Source organism: Petaurus breviceps, unplaced genomic scaffold, assembly GCF_028583685.1.
Source record: "Petaurus breviceps papuanus isolate PSGF00001 unplaced genomic scaffold, PetGlider_PUasm1.0 91133, whole genome shotgun sequence".
Taxonomy (NCBI): domain Eukaryota; kingdom Metazoa; phylum Chordata; class Mammalia; order Diprotodontia; family Petauridae; genus Petaurus; species Petaurus breviceps.
Window position 1 is genome coordinate 86061964 of NW_027187419.1, and position 23275 is coordinate 86085238.

The following is a 23275-nucleotide window of genomic DNA, read 5'->3' on the forward strand; positions in this document are numbered from 1 at the left end:
AACTTTGCTGAAACATTTTATCTTAGAGTAAAACTGACTGCATTGTTTGTTTCATCCCATACTGTTAACTTGCTTTCTGAAGTACCTCAGCATATCCACCTTGAAGGACTAATTCCTAACCAAAATATGGGGAAAAGTTCAAGAAGCTGTCCTCTGAAAACATGTAAGAGTTAATAATTCTTTTTTTTAAAGTAAGAAATGAACTAAATATAGAAGTAAATACTGTAGTTTTTGTCCAGATTCCTTAAGCAAGTAGGCTTAAGAAAGCAAAGAGGACCTTGGTACAACAAAAGTCAACCAAAAAATCGGGGGTAGGACAGAATAGATAAGGCTGATTTTCAGATAATCTAATTTGTTCCCTAAGAGACCTTACCTAATTTCAGTGTCTAGGTCTCTATGACTACAGAGTAAAGGTACAAACTAGAACCACAACAGCTGAAAAGCAATAAGAGAAAAAAATGAAAGGCTTAGGTCTTTGTCCCTCAATAACTGATAGCTGACAATATGATGATTAATAGGAGACATCAGTTACCCAGTTCACTACAGAAAGGGTGGGTGGGCTAATTTACAATAAACAACTAATGGCTCAGATAGCAGGAAGGAAGTGACAACATTTCCAGTTTTCTCCCCTAATAGGTAGCTCATACACAATCTGGTATATCTGCCATCATGACTTAGACCCACCTTAGCCTGGGACCACCTGATGTTTTCCTTGCATTGATGAGTTATTTTGGTGAAATGGACTCACTCTGCCTTAGTTAAGAAACTGGAATTTCTTTTTCTTGCCTGTGAAGTTATTTGACAATTAATAAGATTAAGTTATTAAAGAAAATATGTATTTGTGCTTAAATCAAGCCCTATGAAATTAAATTCATTTTGAAATCAATACTTTTCTTGAAGAGATCTTAAGGGAAATAATTAGAGGTACACTTAATTACCAGTTTTAAAATACTGGAGAGAGGAGAAAAAAAAAGACAAACATTTTCAGATCTTTTTTATTCAAAAGTTTTTCAAAAGAAATTAAACAGAAAAAGCTGACAATCTAATCAAATTTACAGTTCAAAAATGTCTTTTGGCGTTTAACAACAAGTCCTAGGAAACAAAACTACAGAGTTATCTTGAACCGGACAAATAAGTTACCACTGGCAAGTTTGTGGCACTAGTAAAACAAAAATAAAAAATTAACTCTCTTGATCATATAGATATCTCTATGAAAATCTTTTTTTTCAATCTGTACAAAAGGTCTTTCTTCATAAATTAATTTTTTTTTATAATTTAATGGCTGTCTACTATGTGATGTTTAACTGATTATTTCTTTATGTACAGAGGTTATGTTTCCCAAATCTTACCCAGACGAGTATGGCACTTAGTTCAGACACTCCTAGCAGCAGATCTTCCCTTCCTCCAACAGAGCTATCTAAGGTTTTTCTGCCTTAACTAATGCAAAAGTATCAAGTAGTGAGAGATCCAGGTTTGCAAATATACCGGATACAGGGAAGGAAGGAAGGTGCTGCAGGAAGTCTGGACTTTTACAAAAGCAGTAATATTCCAGGGAGCATAGAACCAATAATACCACAACTTAAAAAAAAAATGAAAACAAAAACCCAAAAAAACAAAAAAAAAAAACAAAAAAAAAACCAAAAACAAAACACATTTCTCTTATGACTATGTAATTCACTAGAATCTATACTTCTCAGAGCAGCAATTACTTTTGAAACTATGAAATGTCACCGACATCTATACTCAAATACACGCATAAAATTTAAAAACTAAAAAATACTTGAAAGAAATAACTGCTTAGTCCTAGCTCCTGAGCTAGGAGGATTTGGTCTGTGGAAACAGGGAGGGCCAGCAACCTGTCCCAGTACAAAAGGAAATAAACTTTGAGGTAGATAACTGATCATACACAGCTGACCAGACAAGTACACAGTTTTGGAAGACAACTTAATTTATCATTTTTTAAATGTATGTAATTGTAATAAAAAGACCTTTAATAACAGTGAATTATCTAATATGTAAAGTAGAAAATAACTGTGTATTTATGAATCAGGAATTTCATAGTTTCAAAATTGGTTTTCTTTACACTTAACACTTGTAGTGATGATGTAAAGCGTGGCACTGCTTGGATCCAAGTCTTCCTTCATGCTTTTTGTGTCCATACATCAATTAAAATTATAAAACCTAAAGGTAAATGTACAAAAAAGGCACATTCTCCTAACCGCAAACTGGTCCGGCAAAAATAAAGAGTACAGAAGATGTAATGCTGAGACAAATCAGAGTTATTGGTTACTGGCTCTTTGGTCTTTGGTAAAGTTACCTTTAAAAGTGCCAAGTCATTTTTTTTTAAAATTTACCTAATATAGAGAGCTAGTATCCAATCATTTACGCTCCTACTCACATCTCAGCTCATGTTTGAAAATAAATCCTTTACTTTTAGCTTTTGCCATTTTGCTGCAATAGCAACATTTTCGGTTTGCTCGATCTCAGGCATCACCCTCATTCTAAAGCACTATCATTAGTAGAAAGAAAGGACAAAACATTCCATGATTCCCCCACCCACCCCACCCCCATTCCCTCTGCTACCTACACTAAAACTAGAACATCAAGTTAGGTTTTTTTCTTTTCTGAAAAAAAGGCAAAAAAGATTTACATTGCATCATACAGCAGATTTTCTAAATCAGTCAAACTACCAGAGGAAACTGTTGGCATATGGCCTTACAAACAATTTATCCTATTAAAATCTCCCTAGTCAGAAAATGTGTTTCACACAAAACATTTTTCCCCCCTCTTGCATTTCACTACCTTACACATTATGTGAAAAATCATTAAAAACACCTACTACACATTTAAAAAAAGCCAAATTTTCAGCAACTTTTATTGACTACCTTTTAAAAGCCCTATGCTGCTGTTTTACAAGGCATAATAGACCAGCTCATTTGGTCAAAGCATTCTACATCATTAGTTTGGACTAACTTTTACTGAAACAGCTACAGCATTGAAAGATTTAAGGCAAATTGGAATTGATAGAAAAAGATAAGACACTTCACAAACTACGTTCAAAGAAAAACAGAGAGCTAAGAAAACGGACACTGTGACTGCAACACACGGCACTACAGCGACATTCACACTGCAAGCACAGAACATCAGTTTTGATGTTTGACTACTTTAAACTTCAGAAAACCCATTTCATACAATTAAAAAAAAACAAAAAAGAAATAAAACACAAAAAATGAACAAAACACAAAAATTTGGTCATGCACATGAAGGAGTCTTCGTGGTCTTTGTGCATTCCCAGAAAATTGGTTTCTTTTTTTTTTCTTTTTTTTGCGTCATAACACTTGATAAAAACTTTTTTTTTTTTACTAAAATAAACCTGTTCAGGGGAACAGCTACTAGATGAATTTAAGGATTTTTATGCACCTTATAGAACTTATAGCAAAAATAGTTTTAGTTGATTTCATTATAAATAACGTTTTCAAGAACCTGTGCAAAACTGTCAATAATTTCTAAAGCACAATTGATCAGAAAAATCCATGATTGTTTCAGCCTTCACACCCTTCTTCAGGTAAGGACACTCCTCTATACATCTGGAAGAGAAAAGTCAAAGAAAGAAAAAGGAGAGTTGCTTTGTAGACTTGATAAAGTATAAAACCAAGTGTTTAACCTCTTTCTCATTAAAAAAAAAAACACAGTTTGGGAAAAGTCATGCATTTCAGGCATGGGGGCTTAACTGGACAGAGGAAAACCAATTCCAGAGTTAAGAATACCATCATTGGATAATGTGTTGCCTCTAATTTCTCTTATTTAAAATCCTGGGCTGGTTAAGAACATTTTTTTTCCTCTCTCACCAAACATGAAGCACTCATGTAGAGCTTTAGAGATCAAGTGTAATACAAGGAAAACACAAAAGCCAGTGCGAATAAAAAACTGAGGTGTCAGGTGCTCTACATAGCTTATATTTTATTATAACCTATTATGTTGAAAAGTAAAATGCCAGGCAGAATTATTTGCCCCCAAATACACTTTGTCAATTTTAGATATAGATCTATGATCTTACAATCAGAAGCTACCTGGCTACATTCAGTTGGGGATATACTACCTTCAAGGTCCTACCCAGGACTATTTATATTAACTTGTCAGGACGTGGTTAAATTTGCAATGTTACGTTTAAAAAATCAGTATAGATTTGATGTACTGATCACTACAGTAGCAAAGAATATGTGTGATGTTCCCTGTCAGTCAACTCCACAAACCCATATAATGTGTTGAGTGATTTCTTCTGTTGTATGTGAAATGTGAGTTGTACATGTTACATGGAATAGAAAATATTGACAGAGTAGTAATGAATGTGATTTTTTACCCCCAGAAATAAGATAAGGGAAGGATTTAGATGTATGGCCACCTAAATAGTCTGATGCACACAGATTCCACATGGGCTCAAACTAAGCCTTTATTCAGTTTCCTACTTCACTTCTGTTCTTTAGCAGAAATGGTTCAACAATTTATTTTGAATAAAGTTACCTTCCTAATCTAATGTTTCATTGGGTCAAGTAGGCAACCCTGGGAACTTTGAAGACCAGAGTGAAAAACTTAGCAGGTTCCATCACACTGAAAAGGTTTTGAGTTCAAGGTCAACAGGTAAGTGCTTAATAAATGCTTATTTACTAAAACTAATTATATATCTAGTCTCAGAGATCAGGTTATGGTCCGTCACCAAATGGTTTGCTACTAGAGAATGAGTTTTTTGGTGATAGGAACCCATCAAATAGATAAATATTAAAAATGGCCTTAAGTCTTTTGTGCCCACAGTGACTAGTGAAAATTGGAGGAAAAATTGGAAGAAGGTACAAATAATGAAATTGTTTTATCATTAAAAACAATTTCCCTCCTCAATAGGAAGAGGGAATGTACTTGTGATTTCATTGGTCTAGGGGGCTAATCAGTGGTAAGGAAACTCCTTCTAGTAATATAGGTTGCCACCTTCCTTTCAACTTCTAATCTTAAGGTGTTACTACACAGAGCACTAAGAGGTTAAGTCATATCCATTCCAGGTTCATATAATAAGAGGCAGGACTTGGACCAGTTCTTACTGACTCTGAGCCATTTCTCTACTATATCTTGTTGTTTTATTTCACTAATGGTACTCTTAATTTATGATCTTTTCCTAATGACCAACAGAGGAACTAAACACAACCATAATGACACCATCAATAAAGGCAGAAGACAAAGAAGTTGTAGTTAAATTGAAGGTTCTCTAAAGGTTCTAAAAGAATTGGTTTAAATATAGGTTCAAAGGTGACATGAAATATCATTTCAAGGCATGCTTAGTTATCTCATCTTATATGAAGTTTATTATGGATTTAATCAAACCAGTGATCATAAAAATAATTACTACTTATATGCCAGCATCAGTGGTACAGAATGAAGAGAGAACAAGATTCTTTAAAGAATTTCACAAGATCCTTTGAACTAAGAAGATATATGATATGATATCAGGTGACTGGAAGATCTGAGCACCTTGGATAACAACAGAGACTAGGTTGGAATATATGGCACTGGAACAGGAAACAAAACTCACTAGTCTTATGCCAGTTTATGATATAATGCTTCCTTCAAGAAGAAAGTTGGGAGAAATTTAATGTGGTGAACACTGATCAAAATTAGAAAATATAAAACTGATTTTATCTCAATAGGCAGTGAACAATTAGAAGTAGTGAAGCCTTTTCACTTTACTAAAACTTGGTAGATTAGAGAAAAAGCAAAAACCAATACTAAAATAGAAGGGTGTACCAATAAATAATACTATCAGAAACAGGATTGATTCAGAGTGAACATTGAGATAGATACATATCTACAGCTATATAATTTTGTGTAGATACATATAAATATGTGTATAGCTAAGAGAGAGAAAACATTGCCTATGCAGGAATATGTTTTGCTTGAGTATATTTGTCACTTGTTTGCCTTTTTTTTTTAAATTCAGGGAAGAGATGGAAGGGAAAGAAAGTAGATTTTGGTTAGTTAAGATAAAATAAAGACATTAATTGTGTCATCATTTCTTACTGCAGTTTAATGGCTCCTAAACAAACGACTGAGCATCCTAATCTACCTCCATCAGCAAACACTCAATCCTCAATCTTCTTATGGATAAGAGAGATAGGACAACATGGTTTAGAGACCAATTTGTGAGCAAAGATGAAGGAAGATGGTGATGGAAGACTATGAATGGTACTATCTCTAAAAACAAAAATGGTTGAGAACAAAAAAGAAATCAACAGAGACCTTGGTAACAAATTTAGCTAAGTGTGATGATAATGATGATGATATGTACCATTTATTTAATGACTTGAAGCTTGTGAAACACTTTACAAAATATTTCATTTGATCCTCACAACAATTTTTTGAGGAAGGTGCTATCATTATTATCCCCATTTTATAGATTAGTAAATTGAGGCAAATAGTGGTTAAGCAACTTGCCCAAGGGTCACTTAACAGTAATGTCTGAGGCAGGATACAAACTCGAAGTCTAGCACTCTATATCCAGTGTCACCTAGATGCCTATATCATTCTGAGAACGTGTCGGATGAGACTCCAAATGGAATACTCCTGATAGCCTTTTTTATAGTGGTCTGTTTTAACTGATAATAAGTAGAAGTACACACATTTGGATTTACTTCTTGATACATACTAATGAGGAAGTTGCAATGGCACTAAAGAAATGAAGTTAGCAAAAATGCTTGGACTTGACCAAATAAGTATGGAAGAAATTTGTGATGGAGGAAACAATTTAAAAGGAGGGATTGTGCACTCAAGATATTTCAAAACAGGGAAGATTGTAAAAGAATGGAAAAGATGAGAGATGATACTTTTGTGCACAGACACACACAAACACACATACAACCTAGAAAACATCGACAACATGTACTTATTTTCTTATTTCTGGAAAATTATAAGAGTAAACATCAATGATATCATTGATGTAAGAATTAGAATGGAACTTATAGGCTTTTCTAGATAATTTTCTACAGAGCAACACATCTTTATAGTTACACAACTATTGGGGAGATAAACAATATAAGATGCTACTGTCCACTCTGTATTGATTTTTAAACTATCAGTTTTGAAGGCTTGTCTCAAACAAGGTGCCTCCTATGTACAAGCTAAAATTATACAAGATCTTAAAACTTATATAATACCCTGAGGTATTCATGAGTGTCAGAAGATGCCTTGAGTAGATTTCAAAGTAAAGATTTCCTTTTGATGACAGAATTCTCTCCAAAGGTTCCAAATTGCATTGTACAAAATACATTAAACTCCCTAATAATAAAAAGTCTTTTCAGTGAAATCCACAGTAATGGAAAAGAGATTAGTCTACCCATCCAAACCAGAAAAACCAAGTGGATCTAAAACCAGTTTGTCCAGATTATTCTATGCAGCTAGACAGCTAGCTCAATGAGTTCATTCACATGTTTATGTTAGGTCCTGATGATGGACAATAAGCTGACCTCACAACTGATTGGGCATGATCACATCTGGGAAAATGCAGTGCTTTTAATAATGCCACTGCATCCCATCTTTTAATACTGATATAATACTACAGTAGCTATATGTGTGAATCACTGTATCAAATCAATCAAGGTTGCAAGCAAACCACAAGGCAATGAAAAGATACATGATAGGTGCAAGTAGACTACAGCATTACCCATGATTATTTACTCATGAAAAATGGCAAAGGCAATCATTAAGAAGATATATGAGCATAAAATGAAGCAAGGTGGTTATGTGAAATGAATGAGAAAACAAATGGACAACCTGAATACTCTACTGGTTTGCATGAAATAGTTAAAGAATCAAAGAAAGGCTTCCAACATTGAGGTGGATTCTTTAAGGAATATCTATGGAAGGATAGGGCTAGAAGTATAGAAGATGCAAAGGAAAACAGGGTTTGTAATTTTCATCAGGGGAAGAAGAGAAAAACACTTAAAAATCAAGAGATTGCATAAGGTAGCACAGAAGTCACTTGAGCCTGAATTTAAGTGTGTTGGAATCTACTTTGCAGACTGAGGATCTCCTAATTAGCCTTTGATTTAATATAGATATATGCAAAGACAGATATCCTGCAAATATGTAATATGAACATGGAAATATCAACACTAAAATGAGAGTTTGATGTGAAAATGGAAAACATACTTTTCCTTATGACATAAGGAAAATACATAGACATCTAGTACATGTCTATCAAATTCTTTCGCTGGACACATCACACATGTAACAAATGGGCTTTTTCTTATTACAGAGATATACCAATCTGTTTATCTGTAAAAATCAATGATGCCAAGACCTTTAAATTTTTGGAAACATTTAAAAATGTAAATTTTAATAGTTTGGGTAATAAATTATGGCCAATTCTATTATGAGAAAAATGCTGTAAGGCATTTAAAAAAATCTTGGTCCTAGAGTGATAGCAGACTTTTCCACATACCTCACAGTTACTTATTTTGTTGATAGGTATATGGAGAATGATCACTGGACGTCTCTACGGCAACCTGTTGCTGACCACTTGCTTCCTATAACAAAGCAGACTGGATATGAGACATGTATTAGATGAAATCCTATTATCACTACTAGATTTGACTGACTGAGTCCAAATGTCAAAAGCACTAACTCGATGCAAGAACTATTTCAAGAGTGATGTAACTTTCATGTGTCCCACATATTATTATTTGCCCTGAAAGAATTCATTTTCTGCTCTCATAAGCAGGCAGGCAGGCACTTCTCTAGTAAGATATGAAGAGATTTAAATTTTTATTTTTTTTCCTAAGGAACTAAGAATCCTTTACTGCCAGTCTTTCTACCCTTTAATACCACGGGTACCTTGCTGGGGGTGGGAGGGACCTTAATTGTTAGAGATAATATCTTTTCTATTCATTAAGTTTGACCTAGCTACAGTTTTAAGCCAATCAGAATAAAGGAAGTATGGTGCATCAGGCATCTTTGGGGATAAGTACTTTTGTCATCTAGCCATATCTGGCAGGGTAAATTTTGTGGCAATTGATAAGATTAATGTGGCAAAGGGGTCCTAATATTACCCATGCCTATATTCCCCAGTGCCACATATGTTGTAAAATTGATATGGGAATTTGTATTATTAATATTATTATGACATTTAAGACAAAAAGGATACAGCAGAAGCACGGCAGACTTGGATCTTTAAGTTTAATTTTCAAGTCTGGCTTCGATGATATCTATATTTTGATGATTCTAATTGCCCAAGATTTTTGGATTTCCTTCTTAGTGAAATATGCTCTTATTTTCTTCTATGCCAAGAATTCGTAGCTATTATTTTAGCCATAGAAGTACTCTCACTCTTTAGATGTGGTTTATTCATTTTATGTTTTTTTAGGGTCCATTTTTTTCTGTTGTTATCTACCTTAACATTTGCAACTTATTTTTCCTTTGAATCATTTTAGTCTAAGTCAATTAGCAATGATTGTTTGTAGTATGGAAATATTTAATGGTGAAATTCTAAACTACAGATATTACAAAGTGCCTTGAGTATAGCTTTATAGAAGAAAAGACATAGGCTTAAATAGATGTGCAAAGTGCTGCAATCCCTGAAACACTTCTGGGAAATTTAGATAGATGTTCTGCCTGGATGCCATTCCATCAATAATCAATGAGTCAGGGTATTATATTTCTTAGATGAAAATTCTACTCTAGCTGCACATTTCTTCTAAATCAAATTCTCCTTCAGAGTCTTTAACTTGGGATCGATCTTTTGATCATTACTAATTTACCCACTTCCAAAACTACCCATTACAACAATGGCCATTTAATGGGATTACCCACCTCAACGGGAACAGCTGCTGTCTGAACATGTGTATACTGGGGTATATAGGCTCCTTGCATAGCTGTTGTGGCAGGCATGTACTGAAAGGAAGAAAGAGTAAAGTTTGGGTATGAAATCTAGTGTGAAATTTGGAGTACCTGGGACATTCTGAGATTTGAAATAAAGTATTTGGTACCCTGTTTGGGAGAAGTGTTCCTAAAGTCTTGCTCTTCCAAAAATTAAAAAGTAATGTAGAAAGGTGAAGTGTATGATTCCTAGTTTTAGACTTTGTTAAACAAAAACTAAAATTCTATCCTTGGTAGTAATTTCTATACAGAAACCACCTTTGTGAAACCCATTATAGGTTTCACTTCCTCAGCAATTCAGTATCACTCTTACATAATGATAGAAATTCCTCCCCCAACCAAGGACCTCCGTAATCTCCTTTTGGAGGCCCATAAGATAGTTCTATGGCAAATACTGTGCCTCAGTTGTTTAGGGACTTGGTAATTAAGTGGCTTATTGATTCTCTCACAGGTTTCTGAGCTCTGTTTCTGACTCTTGGGCTTCTCAAACTGTGTTTCCTCAAAAGCAAGAGTGATTTTTAAAAAAAATCAACATCAGTCCCTGTCGGGAACAACAAAGGGGAGTGTGTGTGGCCCATGCTTCAAATGAAGCTGTAGTCCTACTGTTTATTGGCTCTGAAGTTGGAAATGGAAAAATCCAGGGCCCTTTCCCTTTCACTTTATATCCCATCCAGGTCCGTGGTGGCTTTAGTCACTATTCTTTGAAAATTGTCTTTCTCCTATTTCTAGTTAAGAAGGACCTTCTTTTTTTCATGGAATCTATCTTCCAATCTAACCTTCCCCTTGCATTCTGGCCCAACGTCAGGCCCATCAAGGTGAATATCCATGAAACTATGCCTTCTCCTTTCTTTCTTCCTCCTCTTAGGAAGCTGTTTGGTGCCTGTCCAAGTCCTGGATTCTTGCTGATTAACAGAACCAACCAGGCCCCCAGAGAATGGGGAAATGAGATGCCACTGAGAATCCTATTCCCTCAGATTCTCCTATTCCTCAAAAAGAAGAAACTAAGTGGGTAAGAGGGAATTTCCAGCCTTCTTTTCTGGGCATCATCATTATTTTTTGATAATGAGATTAGATAAGGAACAAATGTGTATCCCCTTTACTCCCCCACTCAACAGGGTTGCAAAGGTAAAAGTATTCATTCACAGGCTCTATATTTTGGTCAAGGAAAAATATTCAGGATTGACTTCAATTCATTCAGTTAACAAATATTTATTGAGTGCCTATTATGTGCAAAGTGCTGTGGGAGATACAAAGACGGGCTAGGAAAGGATCCCTGCTCTCAAGGAGCTTACAATCTAGTGGGGTGTGGGCAGAGGAATACAGGCTGCAGGGAGTTATTCTCTTTGTGGGCCCAGCCCTCATTAGCCTATACACAGCATTATATTAAGTTTCCACCTACTGTTCCAGTATTGCCTAGTGACAGATGACTCATCTGTTGGGCCAGAGGGCTGATCATTGATGTAGGCTGTAGTGACATAGTATGGTCCATGGAGGGAGTTAACACAGCACCCTAGATGAGGAGAAAGACAAAAGCAACAACGACAACAAAAAAAAGATCTGAATGACAGGTGAGAATTTGCAGACACCTTTTGTATTAGACAAAAGAGCCTCCTTAATTGTTGGAGGAGTAGACAAGACAAGAGGGCAGGTGTCTGGGGCAGCCTGAACATTTATGTTCTTGTTTCATCAGTTTTTTTTTTTCTGAAAGCATCAGATGAAATGTTTTCAGTAGCAGTCACCTAATGCACACACCGGCAAAAAGCCACTCTTCCTAGGGTCAGGAGGTATCATCCCTTAACTCCCTCTCTGTTACTACTCAATCAAAGAACCCTAGTATTTATATACTAGATACTCTGGACTCAGAAGAAAAATAAAAGCTCTAAAGATTCTCATCTTGGATGGCAAAGGAATGTTGAGTTCAACGTGCTTATAAATGAACAAACTTTCCTCTAAATTTTGCACTTACCTAAAAAACAGAACTTGCTTGTGTGTACAGATAAAACAGTATAGAACAAATCACTTTCACAGGCTATACAAGACTTTGACTGGTACTTAATCAGAAAATGACAGATCAACCTCCCTCCTCCTTTTCAGTGTTTTAGATTTGCTAAAGGGCCATCATATTGTGTTGGCTATGTACATTTAAATGCCTATTTGATCCTTTAGGAGATTCTCAAGAATAAATAAGATGGGAAAATTGGTGTGTTTCCTCAGAAATGAACTTTCCCCCTAATCTCCCTAAGACTAGACCTGAACAAGAGATACGTATGTATTCCCTTTTTGTCTACAAATGGCTGAAGAGTTAAAAAATATTGGCTATAGCTATGGGCTAGAGAGTAATGTCAACCTTAACAAAGACTTTAAGGACAAATTTTCCCTCCTGGTTTTTTTTCCCCTCAAAAAAAAAAAAAAAAGGCAGAGGAACAAAAAGCATGTGATCAGCTTAAATGGAAATAATTCTGAAGCACAGGATATGCTGAAGGAATTTCCTGTTCTGGTTTCTCATTTAGCTGGACGATTGATAAAAGCTGCTGAAATCAGGAAATCTCAAACTCAAAAGTGGGCCCTTTTTAAAACTTTCTGTAGATGGGAAAGGTTCCGGGCACTCACAGGGCATCCTTCTCTGGGCACTATCTTTGTAAAACTGTATATGTCTCCTAGGTCACATTTTTGCTCTTAATCATTTCAATTACTCTCTAGCTACTAGGCTGCCCTTTCATTAGTTCAGTGCTCTACACTCAACAGATATCTAATAAAGGATTTTAAAACTATCTCCACCATATACCAATCCCTCCAATTATGGCTTTCATTTACTAAAAATAAGTTGCCACTGTTTGCAACTTACCATAGAAAAGGCAAGTGACTGTGACTGATATTTCCTAGGTTTTTCTGAATATTTAAAAATAGCTTTAAGCATTCATTACAATAAGAGCTGTTACATATGATATAATAGTACACATATAAGTATATATCATCTAAATATAAACTTATATGTTTCACAATAAATTTTGCTATTCAAATAAACTCAGTAGAGAAAAAGAATAGAATAAAGTATGATTTTCACAAATGTGAAACCTCTTACATTTTCATAAATAGCAAATTTTATTTGACTCATCTCTTTTAAAACAATCAAGTTGAGACATGACAGTGTGTATTATAGAACATCATCATTAATTTTCATTTTATGTAAACAAATTTTCCAGATTCTAATATTGTCCATATACAACAGGTTAGCCAGGAATATGTTACAGAAATAAAAAGAGAAACTTACAGGGTGCTGCAAGATGTATGGTTGAGGCTGCATCCATGAAGGACTCTGCACCTACAAAAGGAAAAAGGCATTTTGAAAAAAATACCATCACATCTACTGATTTTTACTGGTACATGACTTGTCTAGTACTATTTAAAAAATAAAAAAGATACTAAAGAAAAATATTGAAATAATACTATCCATTATTTGCAGATTCATTCTGAATCCCTTGAAATGTTTTTTTTTAATTTGTCTACATTTAAATACTATGAAAGTATTTCAATGCTCTAAATACACTATAAATAAAATTTTATTTCTTGTACTGGTTTTGTTTACTTTATCATTCCTGGGCTAACAGCAACAATATTGACTCTGAACTCATTTAAGCAAGTAGGCTCAAGCTTCCAGGATGGTGTGTACACAATTTAAAGTGTGGTACATGATAGAAAAAACTAGGCCCTAAAATTATATCAATATAAATGATTTCACCCTTGGTTTCCCACCCAAGCCAAGATAGGTATTCAACATTATCTAAGAGGATTTTGAGATTCTGATGTATGTAATGCAAAAAAATTTCTTCCCCAATCAACTTTAATTAAGCCAGAGAAGAAAATCACAAAACCCTTCAGATTCTTGCTATTTATCTGCATTCATTCATTTTTATCCATTCAAAAAAATATCTTTTGAGTACCTATGTGCAAGACATTGATTCCTAGATCATCTGGTGATATACATATTATTTGAGACTTCTATTCATTCTATTCATTTTGAATGCTTAACACAACTAACTTTTGAAGAACTGATCACTGTAAATGCAAAAACATTGCCTCCCCCACCATGTTTGATGAAACATATATTTTGATATTTGACAACCCTCACATTACATATCAACATAAACTAGTCATGCAAGTATGTTTGTTTTGATAAAAACAGCTGATGTCAAGTTCTCTTGCCAAGTGAAGAATGCTTCTGAAATCATCTCTAATTATCAATGATCTCTAATCACTCCTGAAACTAAAAATCTGTGCTTAAGAAAGAGATTAAATACTTATGGACAAGGCTCTGCATCGTGCAAGTACCAGAAGTTTCTAGATTCGGTTTTTAAAGCAACAAGAAAAGCAGATCATAGGATTAGAGCTAAACAGCCCATTTAGGCCATTGAGTATAAGGAGAGAGACTCAGGGATTTTTTCAGGGTCACATAACTTATGTCTGAGGTCAGATTTGAATCCAGGTCTTGACTCGAAGTTCAATGCTTTATCTTCTGTTCCACACTGCTTCTATCCATCACACAAAAACCAAGCAATCCCCTCTTGATTCCAAAGTCTCCCTTGATTATATACATGCTCAAGTTGCTTCTAAGCTTCTTTCTTAAGAATAAACCCCTTCTATAGCCCACTCCACTCTCATTACCTAAAATTAGAAGGTCTGTGAATGGCTGTGGGCAAAGTGTTTTGAGATTAACTTTGTAATGAGGCCCTAAGATTCATTTGCTCTGTCTTTGTTCCCCAGCTAAGGCTGATTAAAGTTAAGTGCTTCTGGCTTATTAACATTAAGTTATCTGGAATGGAGCCTTTCCCCCATTAGAGTATTGGTGGTGTCTCCTTGATGCCAATTTCTCAAATCCAGTTGCTGTTCATGGTGGTTTGATGGGGAAAGGCCTAATCTGACATGAATTGCTTGTAATTGCAGAACCTTGACTGTTGTAGTTCATCCAGAGGCTAATAGCTACAGGAGCTAATTTGGGCCAGATTCTTCCATTTTTACTATGGTTCAATGGATTGAGAGAATTAGCGGCTGCCAAGTCAGGGGCTACAATATAAAATCCCTGTTCAATATCAAATCTTTGTTCAAATTCAAACAAATTAGCATTAGTCTTTTGACTTCTCTAGTTATAAAATGAGAAACATTACCCAGAGTTTCTGTTCAATATAGGTTATAACATGAAATATTAAGAAAGTTCTATATCCACCACATTTTCAAATGTAGTTCTCTAGATGCCAAATGAAAAATGTGCTTTAGGGAAGAGCAAGATACTGAGAATAAAATAATCCATAGGTTAACCATCACAGGAAATTATTTTGTTTTTATTCAGTCAGTTCTACCTATTGACACCATTTTATTAATTCTTTTGTTTTATTAAATTATCTAGTGGCCAAAATGCAAATGCCAAAATATAATTTTACAACAAAGTGGTGGGGAGATACTTGTATATTCTTTCATTTATTTGAGAATGAGTTTTATAATGTATGTAATAAACATACATGGAAGTTTTCTTATCTCTATTTGCAGTGATATACTTTAAAATAATAGACCTTCTTAGTAGAGATAAAGTGGGGAAAAGGCCTTTTTTGAGATTAAGTTGGGTAAATAATTATGATAAAAACACCTAAGTGCAGCGTTTGTTTATAATTCTCATTAAGTCTTATAAAAAAAGGTCAAGAATAGTTAATATAGACTTCATGGTTGAATCCAACTCAATAATCATTTATTGAATGCCTTCTGTGTGAAGGAAACTGAAATACTAGTATAAGTATTTGAATTAATTCATAAATTTCTTCCTCCCATCGTCCTATGACAAAAAATTTATTAAACTGTTACATCGAAACCCATGTGTTAGGCATAGGGAAGATAAATAATAAGTACCAGTTTCTTTTTTTATGCATTTATTATATTCTGTTTTGTATTATAATTTTTGTGTAACTGTTTTATCTCTATTACTAGACCATGATCTCCTTGAGGACAAATAGTGTTACAGAGGAATAATGAGATTACTAGAGTGATCAAGAATGGCTTCCTGGGAGAGGCAATATTTGAGCTAAGTGTTAAAGGATGTATAACAGGAGAAAAGGAGAACATTCCAGATATAGGAACTTTGTAAGCAAAAACATAGGTGTGAGAAAGCATGCGGAACGTTTTGAGTATGGTGGGTGGTCCAGGTTGCCTCAGTGTACACAGTACATGAAGGGAAGTAGTATGAGACAAAGCTCCAAAACAACATGATTGGAATGCAAAACTAAGGAGCCTAGACTTTATTTCTTTGGGAAGATTTTTTAGAAGAGAAGTGATGTATATTTAGAAGATTACTCTGACATGAGTTATAGGATGAATTGAACAAGGGTGGTAATGGAAATGAGGTTGGGACATATCTGAGGACATGAATTGATGGGACTTACAAGCGGCTCGACACAGAAGTAAGAGTTATAGAGAAGGCAAAATTGACTCAGAAGTTAAGAGCATAGATAACAGAAAGAATGATGGCCCTATTAGTTATAACTAAGGAAGTCAGAAATAAAAGTTTTGGAGGAAAGATGATCTTGGTTTTATTTTTATTTATTCATTTTTTGGTTTTGCAGGGGGGAAGGCAGGGCAATTGGGGTAAGTGTCTTGCCCAAGGTCACATGGCTAATATTAAGTGTCTGAGGCTGGATTTGAACTCAGGTCTTCCTGACTCCAGGGTCGGTGCTCTACTGCACCACCTATCTTGGTTTTAGACATGTTTAATTTCAGGTACTAATCGGACATCAAAATTATGATATGTAATAGGTCATTGGAAATACAAGACAAGGTGCCTAAGCATGCCAGGGAGGGAGGTAGAGAAAGAGGAAAAAGACTGAGAGACAGAGAGAAAGGAGATTGGATTTGCAAGTCAACTACATGGAGGTTGAAAATTCAAGTTCAGATAACAGATGAAATTGTTAAGGAATAGGGTGTAGTGAGAGGAAACACAGGACTTAGAATTCTGGGGATCCATAAGACTCAGATGACACAGGAAACAAGAAAAACTAACTCAGAGAAGTGGAGATCAGAGAGGTAAAAAGGAGAGGCAGAAGAGGGTGGTGTCATGGAAGGCGGGAGAAGATCACAGGGAAAAAGGAGACACTACAAAGCACTTTAAGTTTATTATCTCATTTGATCTCACAACTATCCTGTCTGTACTATATCTCCAATGAAGATGGAGAACTGAGGTTGAGAAAAGATAAATGACTTCTCCAGGGTCACACAATTAAATGTCTGAGGATTCAAAATCTGCTCTTTCTGACTCCAAGTCTAGAACTACAATGACTATGCCATCTAATTGCCTGGGATATTTGATAATGTCAAATACTGCAGAGAAATTAAGGAGGATAAAGTCAAAGAAAAGAGCAGTGGACTGTGAAACTGCAGTCATTGGTGACTGAAAAAATCAGTTCCAGGAGAGTGGTGGACAGCAGCCAGACTGCAAAGGGTTGGAAAGTAGCTGGGTGGTGAGAAAATGAAGATGCAGATGATAGACTTCTCATCCAGGAAGTTTGTCAGTGAAAGAGAAGAAAGAGGATGGTGGTTAGTGGAGATAGGTATGTCAATGGGTGATTGTGGGGTTTTTTGGTTTTAGTATGGGGAAACTTGGCATATTTGTAGGCAATGGGGAAAGACACAGTAGGAAGAAAGACTGAAGATTCATGAAAGGAAAAGGATGATTATTTTAATAAGGTCTTGGTGAAGTTGGGAAGTGATGGAATAAATTTTAAAAAAATAACTCAGGCAAATGGGTTCATTTTGGCAAAGATCATGTCTTCTTTTCAGCCAAGAGGTAAAAAGAATAAAAATTCAGGATTTAAAAAACATTCAATTTGATTTTATGTTCAGTTCCAAATTCTCTCACTCTCAACTCCCCCATCCATTGAGAAAGCAAGAAAAACAAAACCCATCACAAATATGCAAAGCAATGCAAAATAATTCCAGCATACATACATTACACACACATATATATGCTTCAGTCTGTCTGGAAGTGGGTATCATATTTCATCATGAGTTCCCTGGAATTGGGGTTGCTTATGTTGTTGATCAGAGATTCTAAGTGTTTCGAACTTGTTTGTCTTTACAATATTGTTAATGTATAAATTGCTCACCTGGTTCTGCTCACTTCCCTTTGCATTGGTTCATACAAGTCTTCCAAGCCTCTCTAAAACTTTTTCCTTGATCATTCTTTACAGTGTATAGTATTCCATTACATTCATATATCATAACTTGTTGAGCTATTTACTAAATGATGAGAATCCCTTCAGTTTCTGATTCTTTGCCAAGATGCAGAACTTTTGAAGTCAGGAAAGGAGGATTTGAGGGATATCTCAAGTTAGATTGCTTTGAACTTTTTAGTAAAATGGTGATCTTTTAAGCATGTCTATATGGGAATTAGGATTAGGGCCTTAAAGAGAAAGGACAGCTTTGAAAAAGACATTGTAGGCAAAAGAGATCTGATGAGATATGAATGAAAGGATTATTGAGTTCAGTGAAGTCCAGAAGGGGTTAAGCAGCATACATTAATAATAGATGAAATCACATGACTTTGCAACTTCAATAAAGCTCTAGGCTGAGCAGAAAGGTAAGAGAAGCCACAAGAGAATGACAAACCAGAAGTAAATGGAAGGGTAGAGGGATTTAAGGTCACAGTGAGGATAAAGAGCAGGTTCAGTGAAAAGATGGAAAAAGGAGAAGGACAAGGGATTGTGGTCAGAGAAGAAAATTTCACAGCTTAAGATTTTGGGGATGGAGCTGAATTGAGAGATGTGGTCTAAGGTGTGCCCATACTGGTGGATGGTTAAAACTGAGTAAATAAGGTAATTAGAATTGAGGACATCAAAGAATTGTGAGATCAGGATATTAGAAGGGTCATTAGCACATCTATTAAAATCAGCAAGGATGATGGTGGAACTTAGGGTAGAGAGGAAGAAAGAATATCAATAAAGTACCAAAAATACTAAAACTAAGTAAGATCGGATCATTTCTTAGAAGATAACTATGTTGAAGAGACGGCAGAATATAACGGCAAGAGTTTCAGAAGAGAAACAGAATGGTGTCAGGAAGTAGCAGTGAGAATATAGGGAGCTAGGAATAAGCCAAATCCCATATCCTGATAGGGAGAGGAGATAAAGGCTGTCATTGAAGGTTTGCCAGCAATGTGTTGTCTCTTGAAAAAAAAAAAAAACTTCCAACAGACCTAAAGAGAAATTGAAGAAAGGACTGAGGTTGTATGAAAATTTATTTATGATAGAAAAGGAGTTCCATAGAGCACAAAAGGAAGTAAAGACATTGGGGAGTATAATGACTGGTCTGGCATCTTTTCCCCATATACATATATATATATATATTTTTTGCTTTTTGGAGGGGAGAAGGTAGGGCAATTAGGGTTACGTGACTTGCCCAAGGTCACACAGCTAGTTTTTGTGTTAAGTGTCTAAGGCTGGATTTGAACTGAGGTCTTCCTGACTCTAGGGCTGAAACTCTACTCACTGCGCCACCTAGCCACCCCAGCTATGTTCTTTCAGCTGGCATTATTTGATCTATACATGCAGAACTAATAGTCTCCAATGTGGAACCAAACTGGCCCTTAGAAAGGGTAAATATACTAGCTGTGTAACCTTGGGCAAGTTACTTAACCCCAATTGCCATCCAAAACGCAAAAAAAAAAACCACACACACAAGAAAGGGGAAATATAAGGTCCTCCAGATGTATAGGTCAGAAGCAAATCACCTTGGCTGGTGGTCCTACTTTTACTTCATACCATCACTGAAGTACCTGGCTTTTGCCCTGATCACTATGAGAAAGCCTCTTGGGCCCTCACCTCATGTTTCTGTCTTATACCTGATACATTGTACCTCTCTTAGAATTCTATCCCATATCCCTGGGACAAGAGCCCTGCCTTTCTCTCACCAGTCACCTCAAGGCATGGTGTCCTAACCCAACAAGTCAGCTCTCTGGGGAGTAGATCCTTACTATAGGTAGTGAATAAACATTGAATAAGCACCTGTTCTGTGCCAGGCTCTGTAATAAGTACTAGCAAGACAAAGAAAGAAAAAAGCCAATCCTTTCCCTCAAGGAGTTCACACTCTAATGGAGGAAGACAGCATAGTATAAAAGAAGTTCAAAGAGGTGAGAGGAAGAGTTTTCTACACAGGGCATAATGAAGTCCTGCAGGAAGGTGGGAAATGATCACTTAACTGTCCTGGGCCCTCTCCTATAAAGGATTTGGGAAGGGTTCTCTGATGTTCTGCCTTTACCTTCTTCACTCTGAGGGAAGGTGAGACCCTAAGCACAGGGGGGGTACTGAGGAAGTATAAGTTAAATTAAGTAAGAGGTATATTTAGATATTTTAGCCAATTTCTAAATTGTATTTTTAAGACAGCCTTTTTTTGGTCACTTTTACATTTCACAACTCTGTTCATTTAACACTGACTAAGAAAGACCTATATATTCTACCCCTTGTCCCTTTCATTAGCTCATTAATCAAGGGGAGAAAACAACAGTGTTTATGGCAAGGAAGAAAGGTTTTTCTTGAACTGATTCACTTCAAAAAGAATGTGGTATATTTGTGAAAGGAAGGCTTGTCCAGTACTGCAGATAGTTAAGGTGCCTACTAGACATGAAACTATCATTCAAAGGACATCTAGCACACATTCCCTATGTCTCCTAATGACAACTTATGCACAGGTAATCATTCTGCTACAAAATAGTGGTGATTCATTCTGAACTAAATACCTTCTTTTCGGTCTAGAATTGAGATTTCATCAGTGTATGGAGCTCCCTGGTTGAGGAAAATCTCTGTACACCAATGAAGAGCAGCAATGGGTGACCAGCTTATAGTCTTAAAAAGTTTTCTGGGGGCATTGAGAGGTTAAAATGCGTAGGATCACAGAGCCAAGATGTGTCAGAGGCAAGGTATTCCTGACTCCAAGGTCACGTCCTTTTATCCACTATGACACATGCATTTCAAGAGATACTTGTGCTGCATAAAAATAATTCACATTATAATTGACCACAATTTTAAAGACATAAAAACCAATGTAGCAATGAATTTGATCCCATAAGTCAATAGGATGATGCTTATGAAGCCAGAAAGCACAAACCTGGTATGTAGAAACAGGAGAAGCGATATAAGGTGTAATAGATGTTTGAGTGATCATTCGATTTGTAGCAATACTGTAAGGTGAAGGATAAAATCTGAAACAAATGGAAAAGCCCTTGTTAAATAACGCTTTACTTTTATTTTTATTATTTGCTAGGTAAAACTCTGTAGAGTCCTTCATCCCTAATATTTCCTGTTAAGTCAGGAGTTCTAAGTCTGAGGTCTGTAATGCTTATAAAAAACTGACAACTGCATTTGAATATATGTACACACATACACACAGCTACATTTAAAAACATTAAGAGAAGGTACAGGGAAGGCTAGGTGGCACAGTGAATAGAGCACTGGCCCGGGAGTCAGGAGGGCTGAGTTCAAATCCAGCCTCAGGCACTTAACATTTACTGGCTGTGTGATCTTGGGCAAGTCACTTAACCCCAGCTGCCCTGCTTCCGTCCCCCCCCCCAAAAAAAAGCAAAAAAAAAAAGAAGAGAGAAGGCATTCATAGGCTTTACCAGATTACTAAAGGCATTCATTAACCAAAAAACATTAAGAACTTCTGCCTTAAAATATCATGTACATAATCTTAAAAAAAAACCACCTTAAATATTGGAACTTAAATACAAAGTTAGAAAGAAATAAAAGAATGTAATGTGCAAAGCAGAACATAAGGGAGGATTCAAAGTATGTAACAAATTTTCATTTCGAGAAAGCCTATATGATAAATAATACTCATGTTGAGAATTGTCCATCTTTTCTTTGCTTCCTTGTGAGTTTTCTTTTGTACTCTGCTGTGTACTTTTTTACTTTGTTCATTTTTCCCTTTCCTCGAATCCCCCAGAAGGCCACAATAAAATTTAGATATGGTTCTCTATGGCTATAAACATATACATACCCTCCCCCACCTCCCCAGAAGGTTACAGTAAAGTTTAGATATGTTTCTCCATAGCTATAGATATATAGATACACATATACATATACATATATATATATAGACATATACTTTCCCAAACCTATTCTACTCCTGATCTTTGTTTTTATGTCTATGCATATCTCTTGTTTCCTATCCCTCCTGCCTCCTCTACTTTACTTTTACCCACTGCCTTGCCTACCCCCCTCCAAGGATCCTTCCCCTATCCTCCCATTCCCATAAATCTAAACACCCTTCTATAGCCATAATCTTAAATACATACCCATTCTGTAAAGCAGCTGTAGTTGGATCATAGGTAAGTGTCATTCCAGCCTATAGTGAGAATAAACATGTAATTGAGAATGGAATAATGTACCATATTCTATTTCTTACAGTCTTAAAATGCAAAACATGTATTGTTCAATATGATTAGGGCATAAGAAATTGCTATTTATTATATTTAACTATTTAAGATGAATGAACATTAACATTTTCTTCCATTAGAATGTAAGCTCTTTGAGGACAGGGCCAATTTTTGGTTTTGTCTTTATATCTTTGCCAGCATAGTGGCTAGCCAATAAGAGATCCTTTTAAAAAAATTTTTTTTTGAGCTAGACTTGTGATTTAATTGGCACAGAGGACTCCCTGATGAGGAAACCCTTCTATCTGTGCATATCTACACATGTTCTTTAACTGCTAGCACCCTCATGCAACTCTCTGGCTTGCCAAGGTTCAGGCAAACATTAGAAGTCAGAGGTGGGACATTACTTCTTCTGTTTCTAAATCTATGATTCTATGACCTAAGTCTCTTTCACTTTGAGTCCATTTCTCCACCTAGGATGCACTGCTGCTTCTCAAAACAAATAAATACTGAGAACAAAATAATTATAACAGAATTAAGCCAGAGAATTTGAGTGACCATTTCCCCCTTCTTTCTCACATTAGTCTTCTTTAAGATCTCTTCCATCTCCAAATCTATGATGTTATCACTTTTGAATCCTCCCTTTGCAATTTCTTAGATTATCCAGTTCCTTTTCCTCAATTTTTAGACAAAGAAACTAAGTCACAGAGTGATTAAATTACTTGTTCAGGATTTCATAAGCTAGGAAGGAACTGAGAAGGGATTTGAACACAAGTTTTCCTAGTTCAGTGCCCACTCTGCTGGATCTTACTTCCTCTTAGTATGTACCTAAAACATAGAGCTGGTAACCTTAAAGATCTATTAAAGAATTTATCACATAGGAAAATAATTTTCCAAAACAATCTTCGAGGGGGAAAGGAAACACCATGAGATCATAAATGGACTGTTGGATTGTCC

The 23275-nt window shown here is 35.7% G+C and overlaps 1 protein-coding gene across 4 annotated transcripts in view; it reads right to left on the minus strand.

The window, feature by feature from the left end:
• Positions 1 to 981: 981 nt before the first annotated feature.
• The window catches only part of RBMS1 (RNA binding motif single stranded interacting protein 1), a 258018-nt gene continuing 235724 nt past the window's right edge, over positions 982 to 23275 (minus strand). For all 4 annotated transcript variants that reach the window (XM_069079674.1, XM_069079675.1, XM_069079676.1 and 1 more), the window contains 7 exons: positions 22241 to 22290; positions 21052 to 21145; positions 13187 to 13237; positions 11315 to 11425; positions 9850 to 9930; positions 8483 to 8567; positions 982 to 3587 (listed from right to left, as the gene is read on the minus strand). In XM_069079674.1, the coding sequence (XP_068935775.1) occupies positions 8490 to 8567; positions 9850 to 9930; positions 11315 to 11425; positions 13187 to 13237; positions 21052 to 21145; positions 22241 to 22290 (465 nt within the window). In that variant the 3' untranslated portion in view covers positions 982 to 3587; positions 8483 to 8489. The remainder of the gene's footprint in view (positions 3588 to 8482; positions 8568 to 9849; positions 9931 to 11314; positions 11426 to 13186; positions 13238 to 21051; positions 21146 to 22240; positions 22291 to 23275) is intronic.